This window comes from Branchiostoma floridae, chromosome 17 (assembly GCF_000003815.2).
Source record: "Branchiostoma floridae strain S238N-H82 chromosome 17, Bfl_VNyyK, whole genome shotgun sequence".
In the NCBI taxonomy this organism is placed as follows: Eukaryota; Metazoa; Chordata; class Leptocardii; order Amphioxiformes; family Branchiostomatidae; genus Branchiostoma; species Branchiostoma floridae.
In genome coordinates, this window is record NC_049995.1 from 438758 (window position 1) to 462202 (window position 23445).

Sequence of the window (23445 nt, forward strand, 5' to 3'; positions counted from 1 at the left end):
TCAAATACCAAATATCGTGACATTCCATCCACAGCTGCTCGAGTTATATGAGATTGACCTACATATTGGGACACCCGAAAATTTTCTAACCAAAATATAATCTTCTTGGCGAAGGTAATAAGCATAGCTAATGATTTCTAGTTCATTGCATCATATGTTTGTTACACACACCTGTGTAGCATATGTAACAAAATGAATAATACGGAATGCAGACAAAATATGATATTCTTATTTGAAAACAAGTTGTGCCCCGGAAAGAAATCGAAACCATACTCATGACAATATTTCACTCCATACCATATCCAATGTATGGTGGAGTGAAATAACAACGTGCAAACAGTAACATACAAAAACCTTGCAAACAAATATGTAATGTTCTTATTGACAAGTTGTAGACAAAACAAAATTATACACAAATTGGCAGAGACAATATCGCGAGGGGGTCAAAACCTCTGCCTTTATTTCTACACAGGAAACTAAGTTACAGTGCTTTTTATATTGGATGATTCATCATTACCTGACTACAAACAACTGGCTACGAAAAACAAATCTAGTGAAAACTGACAAGTGTGATAATGAAAAACGTACAATTGAACATTTTCTTCTGTATTGTAAAGATGAAGAAACATTTTGGAAACACTACTGTATCTGATAGAAACGCTGTACCAAACAAAACCTGGTGTTAAATGAAAATATGATCATGTACTGTAAAATTGAGGCTCCCGCCATACTATTACTCATTGTATTCTTATTGCTGAATACTCTATCCATCTAATAGTATGCTTTGTAAAAAAAATCAAACTTAACTTTCCGCTTTAAAAAAAGGTTTGATAATGATATAGAAATAGACAAACAATAATCAATGGCAATACTTAAAATACTTTCTTATTTGTTAATCCTATAAATCCTGCCAAAAATCAATGTTTTTGTTTATAATTATGCATTTATTATATTCTATGTACAATTTTATGTGAACGTGAATGAACAATAATTTTTGTAATGAATTAAAAATGCTAGAGATTGTTTTTTACAGGTATCCTGCTTTGGTTTTGTGATGACGTACCATGAAGAGACTGGAAAGTTAATTGCCACAGTAGACGATGTGAAAGTTTCCCTTAAGGTACTGACTGATAAAACATTTTTTTAAGTTTATCTCGTTTTCCTTTTCTGTTAATTGCAATGTGTTGTTGAATTCACCTTGATACGTTTTGTCAAGAATATTGTGAACGATCTTTCATATTCTAACTCTTACAGATTTTTCGATACCTCGATCGGATCCTCCCCAACGTAGTGAACTCAGTTGTGGGCAGAGTTGAGTACGTCAGTCCACTAGAGCATTCACAGAGCAACAGGTAAAATGCTTTATGTAATAAATTTCAACACACTAATAAGCGGGCAGAAACTTTAACCCTATTCAGAGAGGGGGGGTGCTTTTTAGACCCGCGTCAACTTTCATCTTTGCATAACGCCAGAACGGCTTGCGTTGAATTTCCCTAAAATAAAGTTACGTTCCACAAAAAAAAATGGAGGTACCGTTTTTGTTTTGTCAATTTTGGGCCCCTTCTTGGGCCCCTTGGTGTGTGTTTATTTGTATCTCTGCACATGTCATGGCCATCTTTTGGCAGATAGCTTGTCATATCAGGAAAAAGTGATGGAACTGCAGAGGCATTTTTGTCAAAATCTTCCAACGATATTTAGCATGCAGGTATCCTTAGCAGAGATGTACAAAATGCAGTGCAAATTATGCAAATTTGACTTAACTTGCATCTTTAATTAGGAAATTGTACATTTATAGTGTTTTCCATTATAGTACTTTAATGCATGCATACGTATTTTGTGGCCGGCAGAAGATTAGCAGATTCGGATTATGCAAATAAGTTTCTAATTTGCATGATTAATGTGAAAATGTCAAAATTTAGCCACGTACATGTATTACATGATTGGATTGTCAATATTGTGACGTATTTTAATTAGCTAAAGGCGTACATAACCAATCATAAATTATGCAGTTGTGAAAGTCATTTATACAATCAAAAATATTTCATGGAGTCCCCCAAATCTTATTGGCAATATTTTCACAAAGTTTGAAAATTTTCAGGTTTTTGTGTTAGCAAACGTCTGTTGACAGGCATTTTTGACGAAATTCTCAGATTTCGGTTCTAATGATTTATTTTTCTTGCTTATTACATCCATGAAGTGTAATGGAGGTGATATTTTCATTAGCGTTGTCTGTAAATGTATGTCTGTATGTGAACAAGATATCTGAAGAACGGCGGGGTGGATTGTTTTTATACTTGGTGTGTTAGTGGGATGTGATGAAAGCTGGAAATGATATTTTGGGCCCCCTAGCGGCTTCCCTTGGCACTGCAGCGTAACTTTCGGTTTTGCTATCTCGTGTTATGAACATGCTATGGTCACGATTTTACGTGTTAGATAGCTCTTGTGCTCAGGAAGAAGGGACATACGTTTGGCCTTCCTAGCGGCTAGTTTGAAGATAGCAGGGGCATTTTTGGCTCGTTCTCATTTAAATGTCGCCTGACTTTACGCCTTGATATGGAGCATATTATAGACAACATCACGGGTTCCTTCATTTTTCCACAGCCCCTGTAATGTTTTGCAAAGATGCACAACAACATTCGTATTGGTTGATAGCTTAGAAGATTATTATAGCCACTGGTGGGATTTCACCCCCTAAAAATGGTTGGCGCCTGAGAAGAAACGAATATTTCAAACAGTAGCCAAAAATGGAACAATTCAGTTCCCAGAATGATTGTTCGGTAGGTGAAACCAGCTGACCAGACTCTCTGTCCGATCACGTCAGATCGCTACTATCACTGATCTTGGAGGCTGTGTGAGGTGGTTTATGCCTGTCGCCAGATTCTGTAACAAACGTTACCACCATGAGTACGATGGTTGCCACGGTTACATTATCCACGTATAAGACTAGAGATTGCCGTTTTTGTGACGCTGTACAGTTTTTCTGGTTTTCTAAAGAAACAAAAAGGGTTGTTGACTGTCATTTGTATCCCACCTTGCTTAACACAATGTTGAACAGAAATGACTGTAAAAAAAACGTTACCATTGTTCGATGCTGTCTAAGCTATCTATTTGGCCTAGCGTAAAAAAGCTGCACACTTTTTAAATGTTTCTAGGGACGTCCACTTATACCTAAATGATGTAGTCAATAAGGTGAGTCCTTTCGAAGAAAACAGGGTAAAGTCTACTGTAACAGTTGTAACAAACGTTACTGGTAACGTTTGTTACCAGTCCTGTAATGCATTACCAATGGGACCGAAAATAATAAGTTGCCACTTTTTGGCTATGGTTAAGAGAGGAATTTTCCTAAACAAACACGTAGTTTTCACTATAAATAAAGCCGACTTATTTTTCGACCAAAAAAATGCCATTTTCGACATTTCAATGAGAAAGAGTGTTTTGTCCAAAACCTATGAAGAGGATAACTCAGGGAGGGAACTACGGATTTTCATGATCTAGGTATATAGGTACCTTAGACAACGCTGTACAAGATGAATAACTTAATATGCAAAATAGGATTACATCTGCATAATTCATAAGAGTATTCCATTAAAGCAGTTTTTAATGTTTTTCTTGTCCCGGACATACGACGTCTTGACATTTAGGTGGTAGATAGCTTTTAGCGTCATAACAAAGTGGGGCAAGTTTCAGCCCACTGACATTTAATTGCGGTCCTGCAGGAACGTTTTTGTCAAGAGACTCAAAAGAGGATCATTGCAGAAAGGAACGACAAATTACCATTATCTTGGGCATGCGGATAGCTTAGACAGACATGTTCATAATGATATACATGGCATGCAAATGAGAGCTTTATTTGCATGATCAATGACGAAACTATATTTGTTTGGCCTTTCATTTATTCATGAAAGCTTAAATCGGCCTGCAGGTCGCTTTTCATTAAGGTCACGATGGAAGAGGCAAGAGTCAGACAAAGTATATAACAGAGATACAGTTATAACTCTATATACTGTACACAATTTACATAGTTACATACAAAACACGTGATAAAAACTGCTACATGATTCAAGTCCGTTCATTTTGGTCGTTCCTATTACTTTAAGAGTCTCTAAAAGAAGCCAGAGTTGTGGCTGTGCGTATGTCCGGTGGTAGACTGTTCCAGATGGTGGGTCCACGGTAACTCGACTTCAATAAATTGAAACACCAATTGCTCTCAGGTCACCCGTAAAAAAATGTGAAAAAATAATATAAAAAATTCACAAAAATCGAGCTTAAATGTCCAAAACAATATTTTCTACAAATAACAGGCATATATTGTGCAGTATTTAACCTTAGAGGGGTGAAATGCACTTCCGAAGATGGCATACTTATGTCTGCAATACAGCCTATATAGTAGAATGCACAGCTGCCACCACCTGCAGTCTCGTTCTGGTGCCATGACCCCAGATGACCCCGGAAATCCAACATGGCCGCCATAACTGGAATTAACTCTATTACGTACTTGTGACATGTGTTCGTCGGTACAAGATTAACATCTCAATGGTTGAATAATGTAAATTTGCATTTTTTTAACATACCTTGAAGCTTTCTGGAAATACCTTTTTTTTATAGTTCCAGCCAATACCATCAAATTGTTGGAGACATAAGTGCGTTATATTGCGTTATAGTAGCGTCAAATTTCTGTAAAACTTTGGATATTATGTCTACATCATTCCCTTTAAATTTGGTGGTCGTTTAATAAAAACAGGAGTTAGAAGTGATGGGCCATAACCCCACCACCCCCGTCTCAGGTTGACTACAAAAAGCCCCCCAGTCTGAATAGATATGCGATTACTTATTTCGAAAGTTGAACATGAAACAATTTGGATCAGAAAGACATAGGCGATAAGAATTTCAACGAAATTATGTTGAGTATTGCTATCCTTTTTTGGACGTAGTGGGGCTTTATCGAATATCCTTGAAGCACCCTGCGAGGTGAAGTGGTCCAACTCCTACCAGATCAAACCTGCAGAGGAGGGCGGGAAGTGTCTCTACTTTGTTGCGGCGTCTAAAGGCGACATTTTTGTTGTCTTCTCCGCCATCCCGAGGGACAAGACCACCTGGTACCATCTCCAGATCAGTTTCCAAGGTGTCGCGCTCTACAAGGTAACACAATAACTTTTAAAAACGAGACGAACGTTTCTAAACTTTATATTCGGTTTGGCAACCGATTTAATAAAATACGGTATTTGAAAACCTTTCAGAATCAAGAATGTTACCTAAATTATGCCCCTTTTTGAAATGTTATCATCATCATATGTAATGTTATGTACAAGCTTCTTAAACTTAATCATATTTCACAGGGATTGAAACTGGTTAAGTACGAGGGAGATAAGAGCGCTAGAAGTCTAGGAGACTCCAAACTGTTTCAGCCATACTTCATTTGCATTGAAGAAGACATGGACAAACAACAAACCTACATCAGATACGGCATCGGCTCAGATAATTCGGTAAGTAAATACAATTAGGTATCAAAAACTTTTGTCATTTTAAACAAACAATAGCGTCATAAGTTGCATAACTGCTCCCTACTGTATAAGATTATACAATACTATAATTATGTCTAATATTTCCTTCGGCAGGAAAAGGGCTTGATCTACATGGTCTACACTGATAAGAGTAAACCAATAGGTATCCGATTCTACTCATTTGGAAGCGGGGAAAATGACATAGAGATCATGGACGCGAGGATCATTGGGGGAAGCGCCACAGGAGAGATGGAATGTACAGGAGGAACTGTCATGGTGGATGGCAGATGCGTGGAAGACTGTCACCCAGAATGTAACGGTGAGACTTTCTATGACTGTGGAGTGCGTCACCTTCGAAATTTCTTGAATATATTCCATAAAAATCTTATTAAGTATTCCATTTGCTAAAACTCTATCTTGCAATACAGGATGTATTCCGAAGTCTCCGGGATCAAAGCTGGACACCGAATGCCGTCTGTGTCAGCACTTTTCTATTCAGCAGGATGATGGAACTACGAAATGCGTGGGGGAATGTCCGGAAGGAAAGAAAGCGGCTCCAAATGGCGTTACGTGCATATGTGAGGACCTTTCCATCCTAGACGACAATGACAAAATCCAATGCGTCACAGCGTGCCCAGACACCCATGAAGTGGGCAACGATGGCGTGACCTGCGAACGTAAGTGGCAACTCGATTCTCCTGTAAAGCTAAGGGCACAACCGTACCCGCCGTACGTGCAATTTGTCCATACGTTTTTTGGGAGGCCACGTCCGCCACGTATTTCTGAAAACGGGGAAGGAATGGCAAGGGCAGGGAGGGAGTATGTCAACACGGCGACACAAAGTTTTGCCTACAGGTAAAGTTCAACGGCGTGTCTGCGTGTTCCAAAATCCGTCGGATTTCCTACGAGTTCGTACGGAGGCGGTACTTACCACTTTCGTATCCCAGAAGATTGCCCGCGTTTTGGCACGTAGACAGCACGTATTTGCACGTACAGCGGGTTGTGCCCTTAGCTTTTAAGTAAATAAAGCGAACTAGATGCAAAATTGCAAACACAAGGTAAATTTGCATACACAAGGTTGGCCATAATGTGATTGTAGCCGTGCTATTTAATTGTTTTCTTTCTAGCTAAGACAGTCATATACAAGTGGAGGTTCGACGATCGTTGTGGTCCAAGTTACACGACACCGACAGCCAACCCTGGACAGTGTGACCCAGAAAGCTCTAAGCCCTGCTGTTCCCCATCGGGATACTGTGGGGATTCCGCCGCTCATTGCACCTGCTCAGGCTGTATTGACTATCGTAAGTGTTTCTAAAAAGCCCAATATTTTTTTTCTCTTAAACTTTTTATTTATTTATAGCTTAAACACTAAAATGGTAAGTTTACTTCCCCATATAAAAGGCCTTCCTAGCCTTTGGTCACAATTCCAAACCGGGATGTTTTGAGAAACAAAAGAATAACAGGTATACCTGGAAATATACACAAACCAATTTGACATTATGTGCATTTTGATGTCTTGTATATCATTCTTTTTTGCTCCCGAAAACTGCCTGGACGGTTTTGGAACTGTGACCTAAGCCTTAGGTTAATTTAGCATTATGCACATATGTTCTACATTGTAATCCCCCTTATATTTGTTAATATTGTATATCTTATTCCTTTAATTCTTTGCATACCAGGGCCAAAGTGGAGGGAAGACTGGAAATGTGGCCCAGGCAACGCTGCACTAGGAGCGAATCCCGCCCAGTGTGACCCAACATCAAGCACGCCCTGCTGTTCCCCCGACGGATGGTGTGGGGCTAGCAACGATCACTGCCAGTGCTCAAGCTGTTGGGACTACCGTACGTGTTACTCCAAAAGCCACGTTTTCCCTCAAAATCGCATATCATAGCAACATTGAACTAAATATATACACTGCAGATCCGTATCGTTAGTTCGCTGTTTCCTACCTACACATTCTGTCGCCCCCTCCATGGCATATCCTTTCCCTCTATTCAAAAGTGGTTACACCCCGTTTGAAAATCGAATTAACTTGACCATAATTGACAAAACGTTGACTTCATATGCCCCACTTTACATTAAATCATCCTTACCCTATAGACCTGTCATGTCACTGATCTTGTGCTTTTGGGAAAGGCAATGTCCTCACCTCACTTAGGTAAAAAATGAGTACATAGCTTGGCTAGGGCCCTCCCTAGGATAGGACGTGGATGGAGGCCCCGTGTTTGGGGAGAGCTACACCTCAAGCTCGTTAAAAAACCCACCACACATTTCGAAAACGAGTATGCGGTGTACGGTACTTTACTTATTTACTTGGGCCTACTGCTCATCCTTGGGCATAGACCACGAACTAGCTGCTTCCATCTCCGGCGGTCCTGGGCCATTTCCTCCAGCTGTCCCCATGTGTAGCCAGACTCCCTCACGTCCGCCTCCAGGCTTCGCCTCCAGGTGTTTCTAGGTCTTCCCTTCTTGCGCTTTCCTGGGGGGTTCCATGTGAAGGCTTCTCTAACTGTGCTTGAGGCTGGCTTGCGCAGGGTGTGACCCACCCAGGTCAACCGCTTACGGAGTATTTCTGTCCCTACTGGTACGTGTCCTATGCGGCGGTACAAATTATTCTAGAGTTGGTGATTCTCTACAAATTCCTCAGTCTCCAGGAACAATAGTGACATTTCTGTCACTAATGGAGATCTGTATCAAACCAACCAAACCCTTTCGAGACCTTTCCCTCCCCCGCTGCAGACATAGTTATGTCCCACTTCACTACTTTTCATTCAAGCGACGCCAGCGGACATAAGGTGAATGTGCGGCTACATTACCAGGACATAGCAGCTCTTGACTGACAAGAATCGAAAATCTTTGTCAACTTGAGTTAGGCCACAGCAAGTAAATTTTACGGATGACATTAGCGTGCTCATTAACTTTCGCCTAATTTCAGGGGGAAAAAACTATATTTTTTTCCCTCATCAGGGATGGTCAGATAGGCAAACATGCTGTAGAAGTGACACTAGGGAGGTAGCCATGATTATAGTTACACAAGTGAAACTTGTTGGATGGTCGTAAAAGTGCCACCAAAAGGAAGCCATGAGCTTTGTTACCAGCTTGGCAAGTGATACCAGTGTACTACAGTCGTATCACATTCACTACAGAAGTTCACTTCTTGAAAACAGGAATGAATGCCTTGTTAGTTGTTATGCCATCTTGTTACGACGTTTATGGTGTCTGTTTTGAAAATTTAGCCATCTTGTTTTTTTTTGCCCATCTTGATTTTTCTCATTATTTTTGCACTCTGCATAGGATCTATAAAATTCACTTGCTGTGGCCTTATCGTACAAAGTACAAGTACAAATAGGAGTGCTAATGTAATTCCTGTCGCATGTGGATAGGTAATGTCGCCCGAGGGAAGGCAACAAGACAAACAAGCACCGACTATGATGGGGCCCCCGGCAGGGCCGTGGACGGGAACGCCGATGCCAACTACGGCGGTGGTTCCTGTACACACACTAATACAGAGGATTATCCATCCTGGAGGGTCGATCTCGGTAAAACGTATGCGATTGACAGGTATGTAATACGCGTAAGGGGTAGTACAACCCCAACGGTGCTATAATTAAGGGTTAATGACTCGCCACGAGGTGTATATGGTGTCATAACGCCTGGTCCTTTGCGATAACCACCGAATAATCCCACCGAGTGAGCAAAGCGAACAAGGTGGTTTTATGAGATGGTTGTAGCAAAGGACCAGGCGTTATGAAACCATGTACACCGGGGAACAGGTGGGTCATTAGATAAAAAAGGGGCTTTTATAAAACCAATAGCATGACTTTATGAAGCACCCTCGTACCCCTGCAAAATGACAACCTGGAAATCGTGACCTCTTGAATTTCAAATAATATTCCCTAAATGCGATTCCTAATATCTTAAGTGATAACAGTGAATGTGACTCTATGAAAATTTACAGACATATTGTACGGTGTTTAAAGATACGTTCAGGGGAATGTACAATGTGTATGAAGCCTAAGTGCCATTTATCTATCTCCAATGTGTACAGGGTGGTCATCTATAATCGCCGGGACTGTTGCAGTGATCGACTCAACAACTTCAACATCCACATCGGGGATGACCCATTACCTAAAAACAACCCCAAGTGTGGAGGGAACCATCAAGCCGGGAACCAGAACCCCATCACCGTCTCATGTCCGCAAATGCAGGGACGATACGTTGCCGTCCGTCTTCCTGGATCGTCAAGGGTACTATCCCTGTGCGAAGTTCAAGTTTATCCTTGCTTCGATTGTGTTGTCTTTAGCAATGTCGCCCTGGGGAAGAGAACGGTTCAAACGAGTGGGGAAGCGGATGGCCCATCCAGCCGTGCTGTAGACGGCAACACCGATACCAACTGGGGTGGAGGATCCTGTACACACACGCGAACAGAGGCGAATCCAGCCTGGCGGGTGGATCTCGGCCAAACATATCAGATTGATAAGTAAGTATATATATGTACAGTACGTTCAGATATCAGTGACTGACAATCAGCCATTACAGTAAACATTTGAAATAGAGTGAGATCGCATGGCGTAATCGGAAGCGCGTTGGGCTCAAGCCCAAAAGGCCTGAGTTCGAATCCCGCTGTTACCACTTGGGAAAGGCACTTTACACGACTTTCCTCACTTATCTCAGGTGCAAAAGAGTACCTAGCTTCGGCTAGTACCTAGCTAGGGTCGTTCCTCGGATAAAACGTTAAATGGAGGTCCCGTGTTTGGGGAGAGCCACATCTCGAGCACATTAAAGAACCCACCACATGTGCTATGGTGCGGTGAATGGTTCAAAACCTACAATCCGTGGCCGGACCTTTGGCAATAAATGTTCTATTGAGGTCAATATGGGCTGTATACAGGCTGCCATTTCAGACCCTTGCGACTTGGCCCCGCCTAGAGAGAGAGAGTAAGTAAGAGAGAGTCGGCCCAAACAAACAAACAAACAAACAAACAAACAAATAACTAAATCTGTTCACACAAACGAGCACCCAGACACACGCTCATAAATCTACTCGTATGCTACCTCTTCATTAGAACTGCCTGTCTTTGTGGCATCCATTTGAAAATCCCCCTGTTTATTTTTTTCCAATTGAACCAAGCATGGCGAATCAAGTCTATAGGGCTCATTCAGTCACGTGATCCTTCCCAAAGCAACAGACCGGCCGCCATAGAAACAAGCAAAGTCGGCCGTATTGGTGTTCCAGCCTCAGACTGCCTACAGTGGCCCCTATGCTCCAGTGGCCTCCTTAAATGGTCATTGGCGTTAGTATTAATTCGCATTTATACACATAATTCGTATTAATACACTTAATCTTTCTCCTTATATCTAGGTCAATAATTTAAGTTGATCAGTCAATCAACACCTAGTAAAGGAAAAGCTCAAGATTCTAGTCCCAATACCGGTAGCGGTGGTAGTGCCAGTGGATCTAACTAAGGCCTGGGTCTCAATTCCCAACCCGGGGCCCAGCCGGGTAGCTTTCGGAAACGAAAAATGTGATATAAAAGGCAACAAAACAGAAAAACGTAAACAATATTAGTCATTGGCATAATATGTGTATATTCCTTGGTCAGCACTTTTACTTTTCGTTTCCGCAAACATCCCGGCCGGGGCCCGGTTTGGAAATGTGACCCAAGCCTAAGTTTACAGACATATAAGATGGTGTTTATAGGGACGTCATCCGAACATATATGTGTCAAACCGAAGTTCAATTGCTCTGTCTCCAATATCTACAGGGTGAATATCTTCAATCGCCGGGACTGTTGCAGTGACCGACTCGACCCCTTTAACATCCACATCGGGGATTCTGCCTCAGCACTCTCAAACCCCAAGTGTGGAGGTGACCATCGCATCGGCAGCCAGGCGTCTATGTCCGTCTCATGTAACAGGATGCGGGGACGATATGTGTTCGTCCGTCTTCCCGGAAACTCCCGAACACTGACCCTGTGTGAAGTCCAAGTAATGGGTGGTGAGTCTTCACTGCATATATGTCGTTTACATTGTTATTTCTTAATATCAAAAGTTTCCATATTATCGAAGCGGTTGGTGTTGAAGACAATGTTGTATTATGTTGGTGTCCTTATACCATGTTGCCCGACAGTCGTAGGGTAACTAGTCTATGAACTCTGAATGACATTCTCGGCAGTAACACGTCCGGTGTTTTCCCGATCAGTGCGCGATTTTTTGTGTAGATTTTTTGCATCGTCAGCGATTTGTAGTGTAGCAGTCGGACGATGCTCGCTGTGCACTGAAAGCTTTAACATTAGCGAATTGTCACCAGCAATCCTTGCGGTCGCGGAGCCATTACCAGGTCACCCGCAAGTTGTCCATGCCTCGATCAGATATCGCTCGATGTTCGCTTGATTTTAAATGGACCAACCAAAGAATCAATATAAATTTTCGCCTTCAAAAGATACGAACAATGCTATCTAATACTAGGTCCGCAAAGACAAAGGCGTACGCCTGATATTCGAATTTCGCACCACTCGAATTTGCTAGTAAATGTTGACGGCTTTCTGTAAACTAGTAATAGAACTGGCAATATGGCTCCTGCTGTAGCATATTTGTCCCTTTTCTATGATCATTTTACATTCTGCCTGTGCGCTCCATTTATTGTATCAAAATACCCACAACTTCAAAATTTAACGACCTTGCCTCGTCTGCGTGCAAAAGGTCATGGTAGATTCATTATCATAGATACAGCATTTTCCAACGCGATCGCCAGAGCCTCGCTCAATGTGACAAGGAACGTTTTAAGTGCAAAATGCGCGCTGCCCTCTATCGAGTTTAAAATCGGCCGATCTTCCAGCGGTCAAGTAGACATTGTTACAGGGGTATCAATGGGCGATAAAGACATTTCATGAGCGTTATTTTCGTCATCTTCGATATACTGACGATCTTTTAAGATAGTTTTTGTACTACTACATCTTTGAGACATTGTGTTGACTCGGACGAGATGCCATAGGAGATTGTTGCATCCCACATGTGCTTCTATCCCAGAAGCGCTTTTTCCTCCCAGATGTGATTCTATGTCAGATGCTCTTCGAAGTACATTTTGGAACGGGTTCTGGATATTCGGGATGCGCTCCGATTGGGGATAAGCAGACGTATTTATTCAGAACGTGCACTTGTGGGAGGGTCACGAAGTATGCATCTATCGTCACATCACAGTAAATAGTATGTACTGTAAATGCAGAAGCTTTCGCCACCGCGAACAACCGCGAATATTTTTCCATGGCAGTAAGAGACTACAGCGCATTGTGCTACCACGAACTTAAAACCACAGCGAAAAGTCCTTTTTCTCGCTACCGCGAAATTAAATCCCCGCGAACTTAAATGCATTTACAGTATATGATAGATCGATTCATTCTAACTAGACATGAATGGATATTTCAAGATTTTTTTTTCAAAAGATCATGTATTGTTTAGCCATTTTCTAAAATCATTTTTCTTTTGTCACAGGCTAGTGATTGAACGACCCAAATGGACCCAGCCGTCATTGACTTCAACGAATAAATGGCTGCAAAAAAACCATAAGTCATCGAAAGACACACAAGTTTGCTCTCTACTTGAGCTTGACATACAATCAACTTTAGTAACACGTAGATAAAAGACGAAACCTCGGAAGTTTATGTTTCAATTTAAAAAAAAAACATTTGAATTTACGGATTTCTTGGCTTCAACTTGCACCCGTTTGTACACTATAGTGTTGGCAATGAAGCAATGCTAAATACAAACTGCATTTTATCTTTGACAGCAGGAGCAAAAGCAGAATTTACCAAGTCGATTAACTATGTTACAGCAACCTATCGGTAGTATATCTGTAGTTTAGTGGATACAGAATCAAGGTTCGGTGTACTTTGTATTCTTGGCATAAGCACAGAAAACATTATTGAGCAGAACAGCTAAGAACCATTTTGTGGTTCAGCTTCACAAAAATGGTAACATTAATATGATATCAGTAAGGTTAAACGGACGTACAGTGGTAGTCTTTTGTAACTCCTTATAACTTTTCTTTCTCATTCAAAACCAATCATAGGCAACAGGGGCTTTTTACCTTAGGTAAGGGTTTTACGACTTCAATGCAGAGCATTTTATTGGTGATTATTAAAGATAATTAAAGAGTTGAAGTGTAAGAATACGATTAAAAATCTTGTTAGTAGAAAAGGGATAGCGATGAGAAAGGAAGGCTGCTTAGATATATATTATTAGAATATTCTATCTCTGTATGCATATAACTCCAACTTTCTTTTCTTACAAAACTAAACATATGGTACGATATCATTTCTGAGGGTGGTATTTTTACACGAAGCACTGCTTCCACATTTTTGGTGGTATTTTTAGACAACGTATTGTAGAGTTTGAACCAGCTTGGCAAAGCAAAATTCTAAACAATAATTTTCCTAATTACTTTTTGCCTTTTTACTACTATCGTTTTACCGGAAATGCATTTAGCTGTGTAGCGTTTTATCCGTATTTTATCCGTACGTTATCTGCATTTATACGCCTTTAAAGAACGCTTAAACAACGAAAGGTATGTCTTTCCAGTACTAGTGTTTACCGCCTATAGTTGCACAAAATAAAAGGAGGGGTGTTCTGATAACCAACCTGCTAAATCGAAAACAAATGTATGGGAAAATTCCTGGCCTAAATGTGTGTTGTAGTAGCTTTGGTTAAGTTGTTTGAATGTGTATAAAGGAAAAAGTGATTGCTGTTAATTCTAAACCTTATCTTTATTTTAGGGAACTCATCCTTTTTCTCTTGATCCTGGGCAGTTCAGCAAGGATAATATTTTAAAAAGATAACACCCTCAGGACAAGCATAAAGTCAGTCTAGCTGCTTTATTTCATCACACTTGGAATGCGAATAATTCAGCATCAAATTTGCACGCAAAAAACATTCCAATATAAAACAATAGAGACTGTCCGGGCCTCTAGTAAGCAACAAGAGCCTTCCAAATCTGTATTTCAGAAATCACCCATTTCATTGCATAAATGCTTGTAAGGCTTAATTTTGTGTATTTGTTTCCGATTGGAGTAATAAAAAAATCTTCTTAACCTCCTCCCAATGGCGTAACGGAGCAACCAATAGACTTATGATAATTAATGATAATAGTTGTTTAATGAATTAATATGTTACTGATCTGCAAAAGACCAACAGGAGAGGGTGCTTTTCTTTACTAGGGATTATGCTCATTACTTAAAGGTGTGCGCTCGAATCAGTAAACCTACTAGCAGGAGTTGTACAATGGTTGTAGGATAAAAAAAACTATAGACAGGATATGCCATATACATGTGACATTTTGACGTAGTTTATGTGAGTTTGGGTGGCTGTGAGGCCACATGAAGTCAATTGTATTGATGGCATCTTCCAAAAAACTCACTGATGACAAACTGAAACAAATGACGATTTGCTATTCACAATAGGCAGGGATCATAGATACCGCAGTGTAAACCACTACTACAGGATAGGAACCAAAAAACTTTTCCGAAACAAGAATAAGGAAGGTATCCAAGGTATCTGTATTGGTTGATCTTTTGACCTCCTTTAATACTATAGAATCTGATACTGAAAGTCATAAAACCACCTCCTATGTGCCTACTAGGGGTAGGTACTGGTACAGAAAATTCAGGTCTACGTACGGTCCAGGTCCAGAGGATTAGGTCCGGGTCCCCTACTGGACCTGATTGTCTGTCAAAACTTGTGAATGGACGATACCGCCTGCCGATATAATCTGTTCTTTTTCTAATTTTTCCAAGATTCGGTCTGCTGTTTTTTAGGTCAGGTTTTTCTTGACCGATCCAATAAGGAAAAAAAATAGGTTTGTACACCGTACCTGTACCTACCTCTAGTGCCTACAACAGTGCCCCTTACTTCTACTACATTTTTGTACTTGTTAAAGTTCCAAGGAAAAAAGTGCAAAGATATCTTAGAGAAAGGAAAACAAAACTTTGGATCTCAAAGAGCTAAAATGCCATCCATTCAATTGATTTTATGTTGCTAGATTAGCAGATCTTCAGCTACATGGAAAGCAAATGAAAAGTGTTTGATTTCATCTTGTAGGTGTAAAACTTTTACAGTGTGAGGCAACGAAAATGGAAAATTAAATCATATATACTTTATCAAATCATCCTTATCAAATATTTTTTCATTGACTCTTAGCAATACATTAACTTACAACTTTGGTAAACTAATTAACCCAGATTTTTTGCCCACCACAAGTACCAGTGTCGAGTTTCATTATGATAAATGTAGCAGTACAGCTTATAACGATTGATGAATGTCTTTTGTCATGTCTTTTGTCAATACACAATGTCATGGAATGTCATATTCGTTGTAATAAAATTGCAGGTGTTCTTCTGACGCAATGAGTTTGGGTGTTCTATTTTGGTTAAAGTTGTACTCTGTCTGTGTTAGTGTGTGTGTGTGTGTGTGTGTCACGGTGTGTGTGTGTGTGCCCGTTTGTATATATTGCGTGTAAGTGTATGTACACGTGTATGTGTTTGCGTTTGTGCTTCTGTGTATGATTGAGTTATGTGTATATGTGTGCGTGTGTGTGTGTGTGCGTGCGTGTGTGTGTGTGTGTGTGTGTGGAGATAGCAGAACACCATGAAATACTGAATACATGGGCTTGTTTTTTTACGCCTTTCCTTTTTCACTCAAATATTGATTACTTACATTGAAAAAATTAGAAAATGTAACTTTCATAAAAAGAACCCTTTGCAAAAGATAACAATCAGAATGAATCCCAAATTGATAACAGAAGCTGCTGTTCCACCGGATGTGCATGATGGCGCTTCTTCACCCCGGATGTAGCCAATCAACATGTCCGAGTCCAGCAAAGCTGTTGAAATTAAGGAAAAATGTCAGTATTGAGCGTGTTTACAGAACCAATTGGGTAAAAGTTAGAGTAATAGTCTACATGTTAACAAGACCCATTATGTGGCGATTCCAAAATACAAGGGGACATCAATAAGTTCTCGGCCTCACGCAGAAATAATGAGCAGAACTCAAATTTCGAGGCACGACTTCGTAGTATGAAGCCTTTTATCAATATCCTCAAAATTTCAAACTATTACAGTTATTACTTTCCAGGCAACGTATTTTTGAAAATCAGTAGGTAAGTGACGAGAAAAAACGGGGGTGAACTGTGATCAGACATTTGTGGGTCGAGTTATTCTTCTCGCTTACCTGACGTAACTATGTGTCGCCTGCAAAGGAATGATCACAATAATTTGAATTTTGGTACATATTTATATAAGACTCAATACTTGGCATCTATGCTTCAAAATCTGAGTTGTGCTTATTATTTCTGGGTAAAACCGAGAACTTATTGATCTCCCCCCGTATTAGAGGAGGTTCAATTGATAGCAGGGTTCGTAAAGGTGGGGTCACACCTGCGTATATATTTTAGTCCGTATGAGGCGCGCATGGGGGTATTTGCCTCCACCACACTACAAAAAATGAATTTTCTTATCTTTCTTGTTTTTTCTTGAACAAAGAAAACTAATCTTTCAGCAAGAATATTATTCTGTATTCAAGAATCCCTGTTTTGAGAAAATTCAAGAAACCCATATTTTTCTTGTGCTAAGAATTTTTTTCTTATAGCTAATGGACCAAAACTTCTAGAATAGTTTTCTTGTGGTCAGAATCTATTTCTAACACATGCATGCTGAAGAATGAATTTCTTACATCAAGAATGAATTCTTAATCTTGCATGAAGATTGAGGTTCTTGTATGAGGAATTACTTTCTGTCTGCAAGAGTAAATTTCTTATATGTAGTACAAGAATCGCTTTCTTGCATGAAGATTGAGCTTTTTTGTGCCTGCAATGCCATTCTGTCTTCAAGACTAAATTTCTTGCAACTACAAACCTAGAATCAGTTTCTTACACTAAGATTAACATTCTTATATAAAGAGTACAAACAACTCAATGTTGACATTTATGTCAATACATGATGGCAATCATATTTATTATCATCAATATGATTCATACAAGTTTTGTGGTGTTTTCCTCGATTACTCATTCCTTACCAAAGATTGCAAAAATCAACCATTTTGTAACTTACGCTTGCTTATTGACATTTTTTCCTGATACAGTACCTAGCAGCCAACTATAACTAATTGTCCTTATCTGAAACCATTAGAGCTACAATGTTGCCGTTGCTGTATTTATAATGAAGAATTCTCCTTGTTAAGGGCTTTTCCAAAGTTGAGATGGGATCATGGGAACATCCTCCTTGTACCAGTAGGTTTCTGAGCCTAGAACAACACACAAAGACCATGAATGATCATCAATTCTTATATCGCCCCCCTCCCCCTGTAAAGGCCAACATCTCTATACATTTCCTTCCTTACAAATATTATAGTCAATTCTTTGTATTTTGCAGAATTTCATGCACTTTACTTACATATTCTGTAATTACTGTTTGGTTTTATGATAAACATCTACAGAAATAGTAGCTTTGGAAATCGTATTCCAAGTACGATGGCTAACATACCTGCATGGGGGAGGGGGGCATCCGGCTTGGCCTTGGCTTCGGTAGCATTTTGAAACTCTAAAAAAGCTAGCCACGTTGTATGCAAGGTCCCACATGATGCAGAAAATCGTCTTTACGAAACACATCATATTTTTTCCCTGTTAATGTAAGAACTAAAGGACATCTGAGGCAAAAAAACTACAGAGCTGGAGCACTGTGACTTGCAACTGTGACTCCCAGTTCAAAATCGCAGCAAAGGATGATGGGAGTAATTTCCCATGATCCTTAGCAAAATGAAGAATCTTACTGCAAGAAAATGTTTCTTAACTCTCGTATTGGGAAAACAAAAGAAAATCAATGCTAGCTCAAAATTATTTTTCATATCTTGATGCTCCAATTGTTTAAACGTAGTTGTCAATAATATAAGGAGAAAATTATACTTTTATTGTTTTCATTAAATATTATTAAGAAAAACGAGAATCATCTTTCTTAGATTTTCTTGATAAGAAACATGATTATAACATTCAAGAATATTCTGCTAGTCATAGCTTGTTTCATAATTTCTTGTTTTTCTTATTAGTATTCAGTCAAGTGAGTTCTGAAAAAATATCTCCTTACATATCATCAAGAAAAACAAGAAACGTCTTTTCTTAAACTTTATGGATAAAGATAACATTCAAGAACATTTAAGAATTTCATGCTAGTTATAAGTTGTTTTGCAATTTCTTGATTTATTTGCAGTATTTGCTCAAGAAACTGATTAAAAAACTATTGCATTTCCTTAAGTTATAACATGAAAACCAAGAATTACGTTTCTCGGACATTCTACATTGAGACAACAAGAAAGTTCAAGAATCTTATTCTGGTAAAAACAAATCCTAAAGAAAAAACTGGTATAAGGCAAGAATAATAATCTTCAGGATAGATTCTGCAATATTTTCCATTTGAACAAACAAGAAGCAAATCTTGTGTAAAGACTGGAAAAGAAAGTTCTACTTTAATTTCTTGAACATTCTTGCTCAGTGATCATTATATTAGAAATATTTTCTTCAGTTAAGAAAAAACAAGAATAGAAATCTTTGTGTAGGAATTAGCATACAAAGGTTTTACAGGAGGTTTCTTGCTTTTCTCAACCTTTCTTTATACAAGAAACTTTTTCTCTCCGTAAGAAAAAACAAGAAAAGAAGAAAAATAAGAAAAAAGATTTTTTTGTAGTGCAGGCCCCACTGGTCGTTGTAAAATAATAGAAACTGGACAAACGTAAACAGGTAACATGCCAGACGAGTTAGCTGGGTCGCTAACCATTCTGTCATAGTTGATGTTGTTTTTTAAGAAATGTGTCATTACTATACTGTTATTGTTTTTTTCCTTAATTGTAAGCCCAGGACTGTCTGAAAAGTGGGTGTGTGCTTCGACCTAAGGTACACTTCTTGTTAAAAAAATAAAGTCAAAGTAAAAACAAATATATATGTGTTTTCACGTTACAAGCATTTTGGGCAAGCATTTGTTCAGATAATGGCAAGTTTTACCAGTGTCCTTGATCTACGAGTACTTCTAGCAAGGCTACCACATATTCATCATTCAATATTACTAGTAGATATGACAATCACATCAATTAATTGATATATATAAGGTCTCAGACTTTTGGTAAAGTATTGAAAGAACACTAGCTTACTACTACCACAACATAATAAAATAGTTTGTCTAGGATACAAGAAAAGAAACTGAAATTTAAATTGCAGAACTAAGACAAACCATGAAGGAACTCGAAATATATAAATTTCCTAAAAAACGCCAACCCCTTATCATATGCATGACAATCTAGATTATTGAGTTATGCTGCTAAACAGGGACACATACAAACTACTTGTGCAATAGCTGTACTTTGTAGACATACTTGTTTCTACTTCCATGAAAAAAAAAAACACTTAACGCACTTAGTACACTTGATAGGACTCGATGAATGTCACTACTATTTTACCTTGTAGATAGTATCTTTCTGTACTGGTTTGAATTCGGGAACATCACAGGCGGTACACCGGGCCTCTAGAGACACTACTCTGCTTCCTTTTGGTTTGCTCAGGTCGTACTCAACCAATATTCCTATGGTTTTGGGTAAGAGGTACACCAGTCATCATACCTTTGGCCACAAACGCTGTATGCGCTTCCAATATACTTATAACTTTCGAATCAAACAACAAGACCATCAAAGACCAAGCAAATTAACTTAATTATAATGAAAAGGAATTCCAACTTATGACCACAAAGCCATTTATACTATCTGCATGAAGTAATGTCAAGGGTGCTCTGGATTGTCCATTTCTTGATCAACACTTGTCCAAAGGTTGAACAATTGAACATATGTGTTAAAAGCTACAGTTCAAATCTAGCTAATTCTACCTACACAAATAAAGAATCGAGCTAAATACATGATTTCAAATTTAATAAGACACGCACGTAAAAAGATACGAAGAAAAGTTATTCACAAGAAACTTGATAGATGCTATATGAAACTTCCGACTGTTTCTAAAATCCATTCAGTTTCTTACGTAATTATTATTTTGAATAAAAACAGATACAGTAGAAGACGCTTAATTGCACGGTCTATTTGCCAGTGAAATTAGTGCAATTATCCGGCTGGTGCAATAATGCGAAGTTATCTAGCTGGACCGCAACGGTTTGGGATTTGGGGATTCCGTGCAGTTAACAGAAGTGTGCGTTTATCCGTTGTGCAATTAACTGGCTTCTACTGTACCATCTATGTGGAGAGTAGCAGTCTAAGGTTTTATGAAACAAAAGAGAATATAACAGCACTAATCTATAACTGTATGCGTGAGCTAAGAAAAGCCACACTAAATGCAGGATATAGATAATGAAAATGATGAGAGAAATCGGTGTAAAAATATCAAAAAATAAAATATCAAAAACGGTAAACCCACCTGATACTTGTAAGAATTCTCCCGAGGACCACATCGCCCCGGAGTATTCGAACACCTCATACAGGTGTTCCCCCCTCAGTTCTACGATGTCAAAAGTGTTGCCGAACGGCAGGGTAAATAGTACGGATTCTACATCAATCAGACCTTTTGAAAGTAAAAAAAAAATATATACAGTATTTATGTTTCCATGTGGTGGTAAGTTATCATTGATATTAAATGCAACAAACGGAAAATTTACCCTTTAGTTTTTAGCGATAACACGCACACCAATGCAGCCATGTGGCAAAGTCATTTTTGCCTTGCCGCCAGGCAAGGCTTTACGCCAGCTTTCTTCCTTGGACGGACGGACGGACCTGTTAACCTTGCTCTTCCAAAGACCCTTTCTAAGGCCCTGTCGCATCTACTTTTCGGCGGCTCCAGGAATCGTCCAAAAACCTTACGAAAACTAGATATCCAGGATTCGTACTTCCGGTGCCGTCAATCATGGTGATTGACAGTACAGAAAACATTATTATGCACGCCCATGTTTCCATATATGGGTCGACCTCGTGAGACCTCGACAGACTCAAGTTGCGAGAGATTAAAACCCGGAAGTGACCGCTGCCCTCCCCATGATAGGACGTCATCTGAATGCTACTAACACGTAAGTAGAATGTGATGCTACACGAAAAACAACTTCAAACACACAACACATAATATAGTCGTGCGACTGTTATTGTCTATCGTTGTGGACAACGGTTGTCTTTAGACATGCGTTCAGAGTATTACGGGGCACCCGCAGTGCAGGATACCATTGCGGTGCGTGCGTGACCCACAGTGACCGCTTGCTCGCAAATCAAAAATGGCGGGAGAATTCCTTATTTTCGTCAGGCGTTCAGGCCGTTTTCTGGATATCCAGGAATCGTCCTCCTGTTCAGGCCGTTTTCTGGATATCCAGGATTCATCCTGAGTCTGTTCAAGCCGTTTTCTGGATATCCAGGATTCGTCCTGAGTCTGTTCAAGCCGTTTCCTGGATATCCAGGATGTGGACCAGGCCTTGTGTGAGAAAGAGACGCCATCTGGATGCTATTAACACGTTACCGTGAATGTGTCGCTATACGGAAAACAACAGTAACTTTATCCCATCTTGACTGCCATTTGTTAATTCATTACGCAAAAAGCATTTTGGGCCTGATACGTAAGTAACATGTAAACATTAAAGTATCATTATCAACATTCGTTTAAGTTCTGTAACACCAGGATCAGCAGAATAAACTACACGATCTTCTTGCGGGGAGATACAAAGATGGCGGCTTTCTGACGAAAACAACATGCCCCCGCCCTCCGCATAGTCTCCTCCCTCGAAAACAGGAAGCTCCACCCCCACGTACACGTTCTGGATAAACACCGTCGTCTATCCAGGAAACGTCCTGTTTGCGACGATTTCTGGATATCCAGGAATCGTCCTTCTGCTCAGGACGATTCCTGGATATCCAGGATTCGGCATATTACGAAAGTTAGATACTGACGAAAGTTGGATACAACAGGCCCTTCCAAATCGCCTTTCTCATGGACAAGTTTGACGGCTCAGGCAGACAATGGTACATCCCTGTTGAATTTTAAACCGTCCATTTTACGTATTTGTTTCTGTTTGCGGTCGGTTCTAAAAGCATTTAATATTTGGTTACATTGAATAAATGAAGCGTTTGTATGGTAAAATTCCAAATTCATTTGGAGTGACATCAAATCAAGTGCATCATCTCGCAACAAGAATTGCATTAGCTATTCATAAAGATGAAACAATTTCCAAATCAGGCTAATAAATTGTATGTGAATATATAAGTAGCCATGACGTCATCAAAACGTTGGAGAGGCCTTCCGAGACCGCAGCAAAACGCTAACGTGAGTTTAGGAGAGCGCCAGCTCAAAACGTCACACGAGAAGTCGCAATAGATAATATTTAGGATCATTTTGTTATATCGCTGTGGCTATTGACACACTGAGTGTGCCTATAGCCTAAACAGGCTATTGACACACCGAGATTCCAGCCAGCCAATCAGAGCTTGTAACATGCCTTTCCCGACATTATTTTGCCAAGCTCTCGTCTCATTACAAACTTTTCACATAAGTAACAGTTGTTTAGACATTTTTCGGAGGATTAGACATTAGAATCTTTGAATCTTGGAATGAACGGACGTATTCAAGTTATGCCTTAGATTTGGATACATGTTAATACAGGTTGGTACTGTGAACGTTAGCATGGCGTAGTGGTTAGCGTGATTAGTCGCCACACTGCCGACCCCGGTTCGAACCCGCCAAGTGAAAGTTTTTTTTTTTTTTTTTTCAATTGTCCTTTTACCTTTTTATATTATTATTAAACATCCATTTGATATAAGAATATTTTCGTCATGCGACCAGAACCATGAAAACCCACCTTTGGGACTTTTTGGTCTGCATTTTCAAGAGTGCATGTTTAGGTAACAGTTAACGGGGGGGGGGGGGGCCAAAGTCCGGTAA

The 23445-nt window shown here is 39.6% G+C and overlaps 1 protein-coding gene and 1 long non-coding RNA gene across 2 annotated transcripts in view; one reads left to right on the plus strand and one right to left on the minus strand.

Moving 5' to 3' along the window:
- LOC118404862 overlaps window positions 1–15248 on the plus strand; it is a 24805-nt gene extending 9557 nt beyond the window's left edge. The window contains exons 10-21 of the mRNA XM_035804241.1: window positions 1034–1120; window positions 1255–1352; window positions 4932–5139; window positions 5337–5483; window positions 5616–5820; window positions 5930–6178; window positions 6629–6802; window positions 7181–7342; window positions 8885–9062; window positions 9550–9981; window positions 11267–11499; window positions 12993–15248. Of these exons, the coding sequence (XP_035660134.1) occupies window positions 1034–1120; window positions 1255–1352; window positions 4932–5139; window positions 5337–5483; window positions 5616–5820; window positions 5930–6178; window positions 6629–6802; window positions 7181–7342; window positions 8885–9062; window positions 9550–9981; window positions 11267–11499; window positions 12993–12997 (2178 nt within the window). The 3' untranslated portion in view covers window positions 12998–15248. The remainder of the gene's footprint in view (window positions 1–1033; window positions 1121–1254; window positions 1353–4931; window positions 5140–5336; window positions 5484–5615; window positions 5821–5929; window positions 6179–6628; window positions 6803–7180; window positions 7343–8884; window positions 9063–9549; window positions 9982–11266; window positions 11500–12992) is intronic.
- A 2235-nt stretch (window positions 15249–17483) lies between these two features.
- On the minus strand, window positions 17484–18321 carry LOC118404962. Its single transcript, XR_004829827.1, has 2 exons — window positions 18032–18321; window positions 17484–17792 (listed from the first exon to the last, which is right to left on the minus strand). It is a non-coding gene; the product is annotated as an uncharacterized LOC118404962 (long non-coding RNA).
- Between the last annotated feature and the right edge of the window lie 5124 nt (window positions 18322–23445).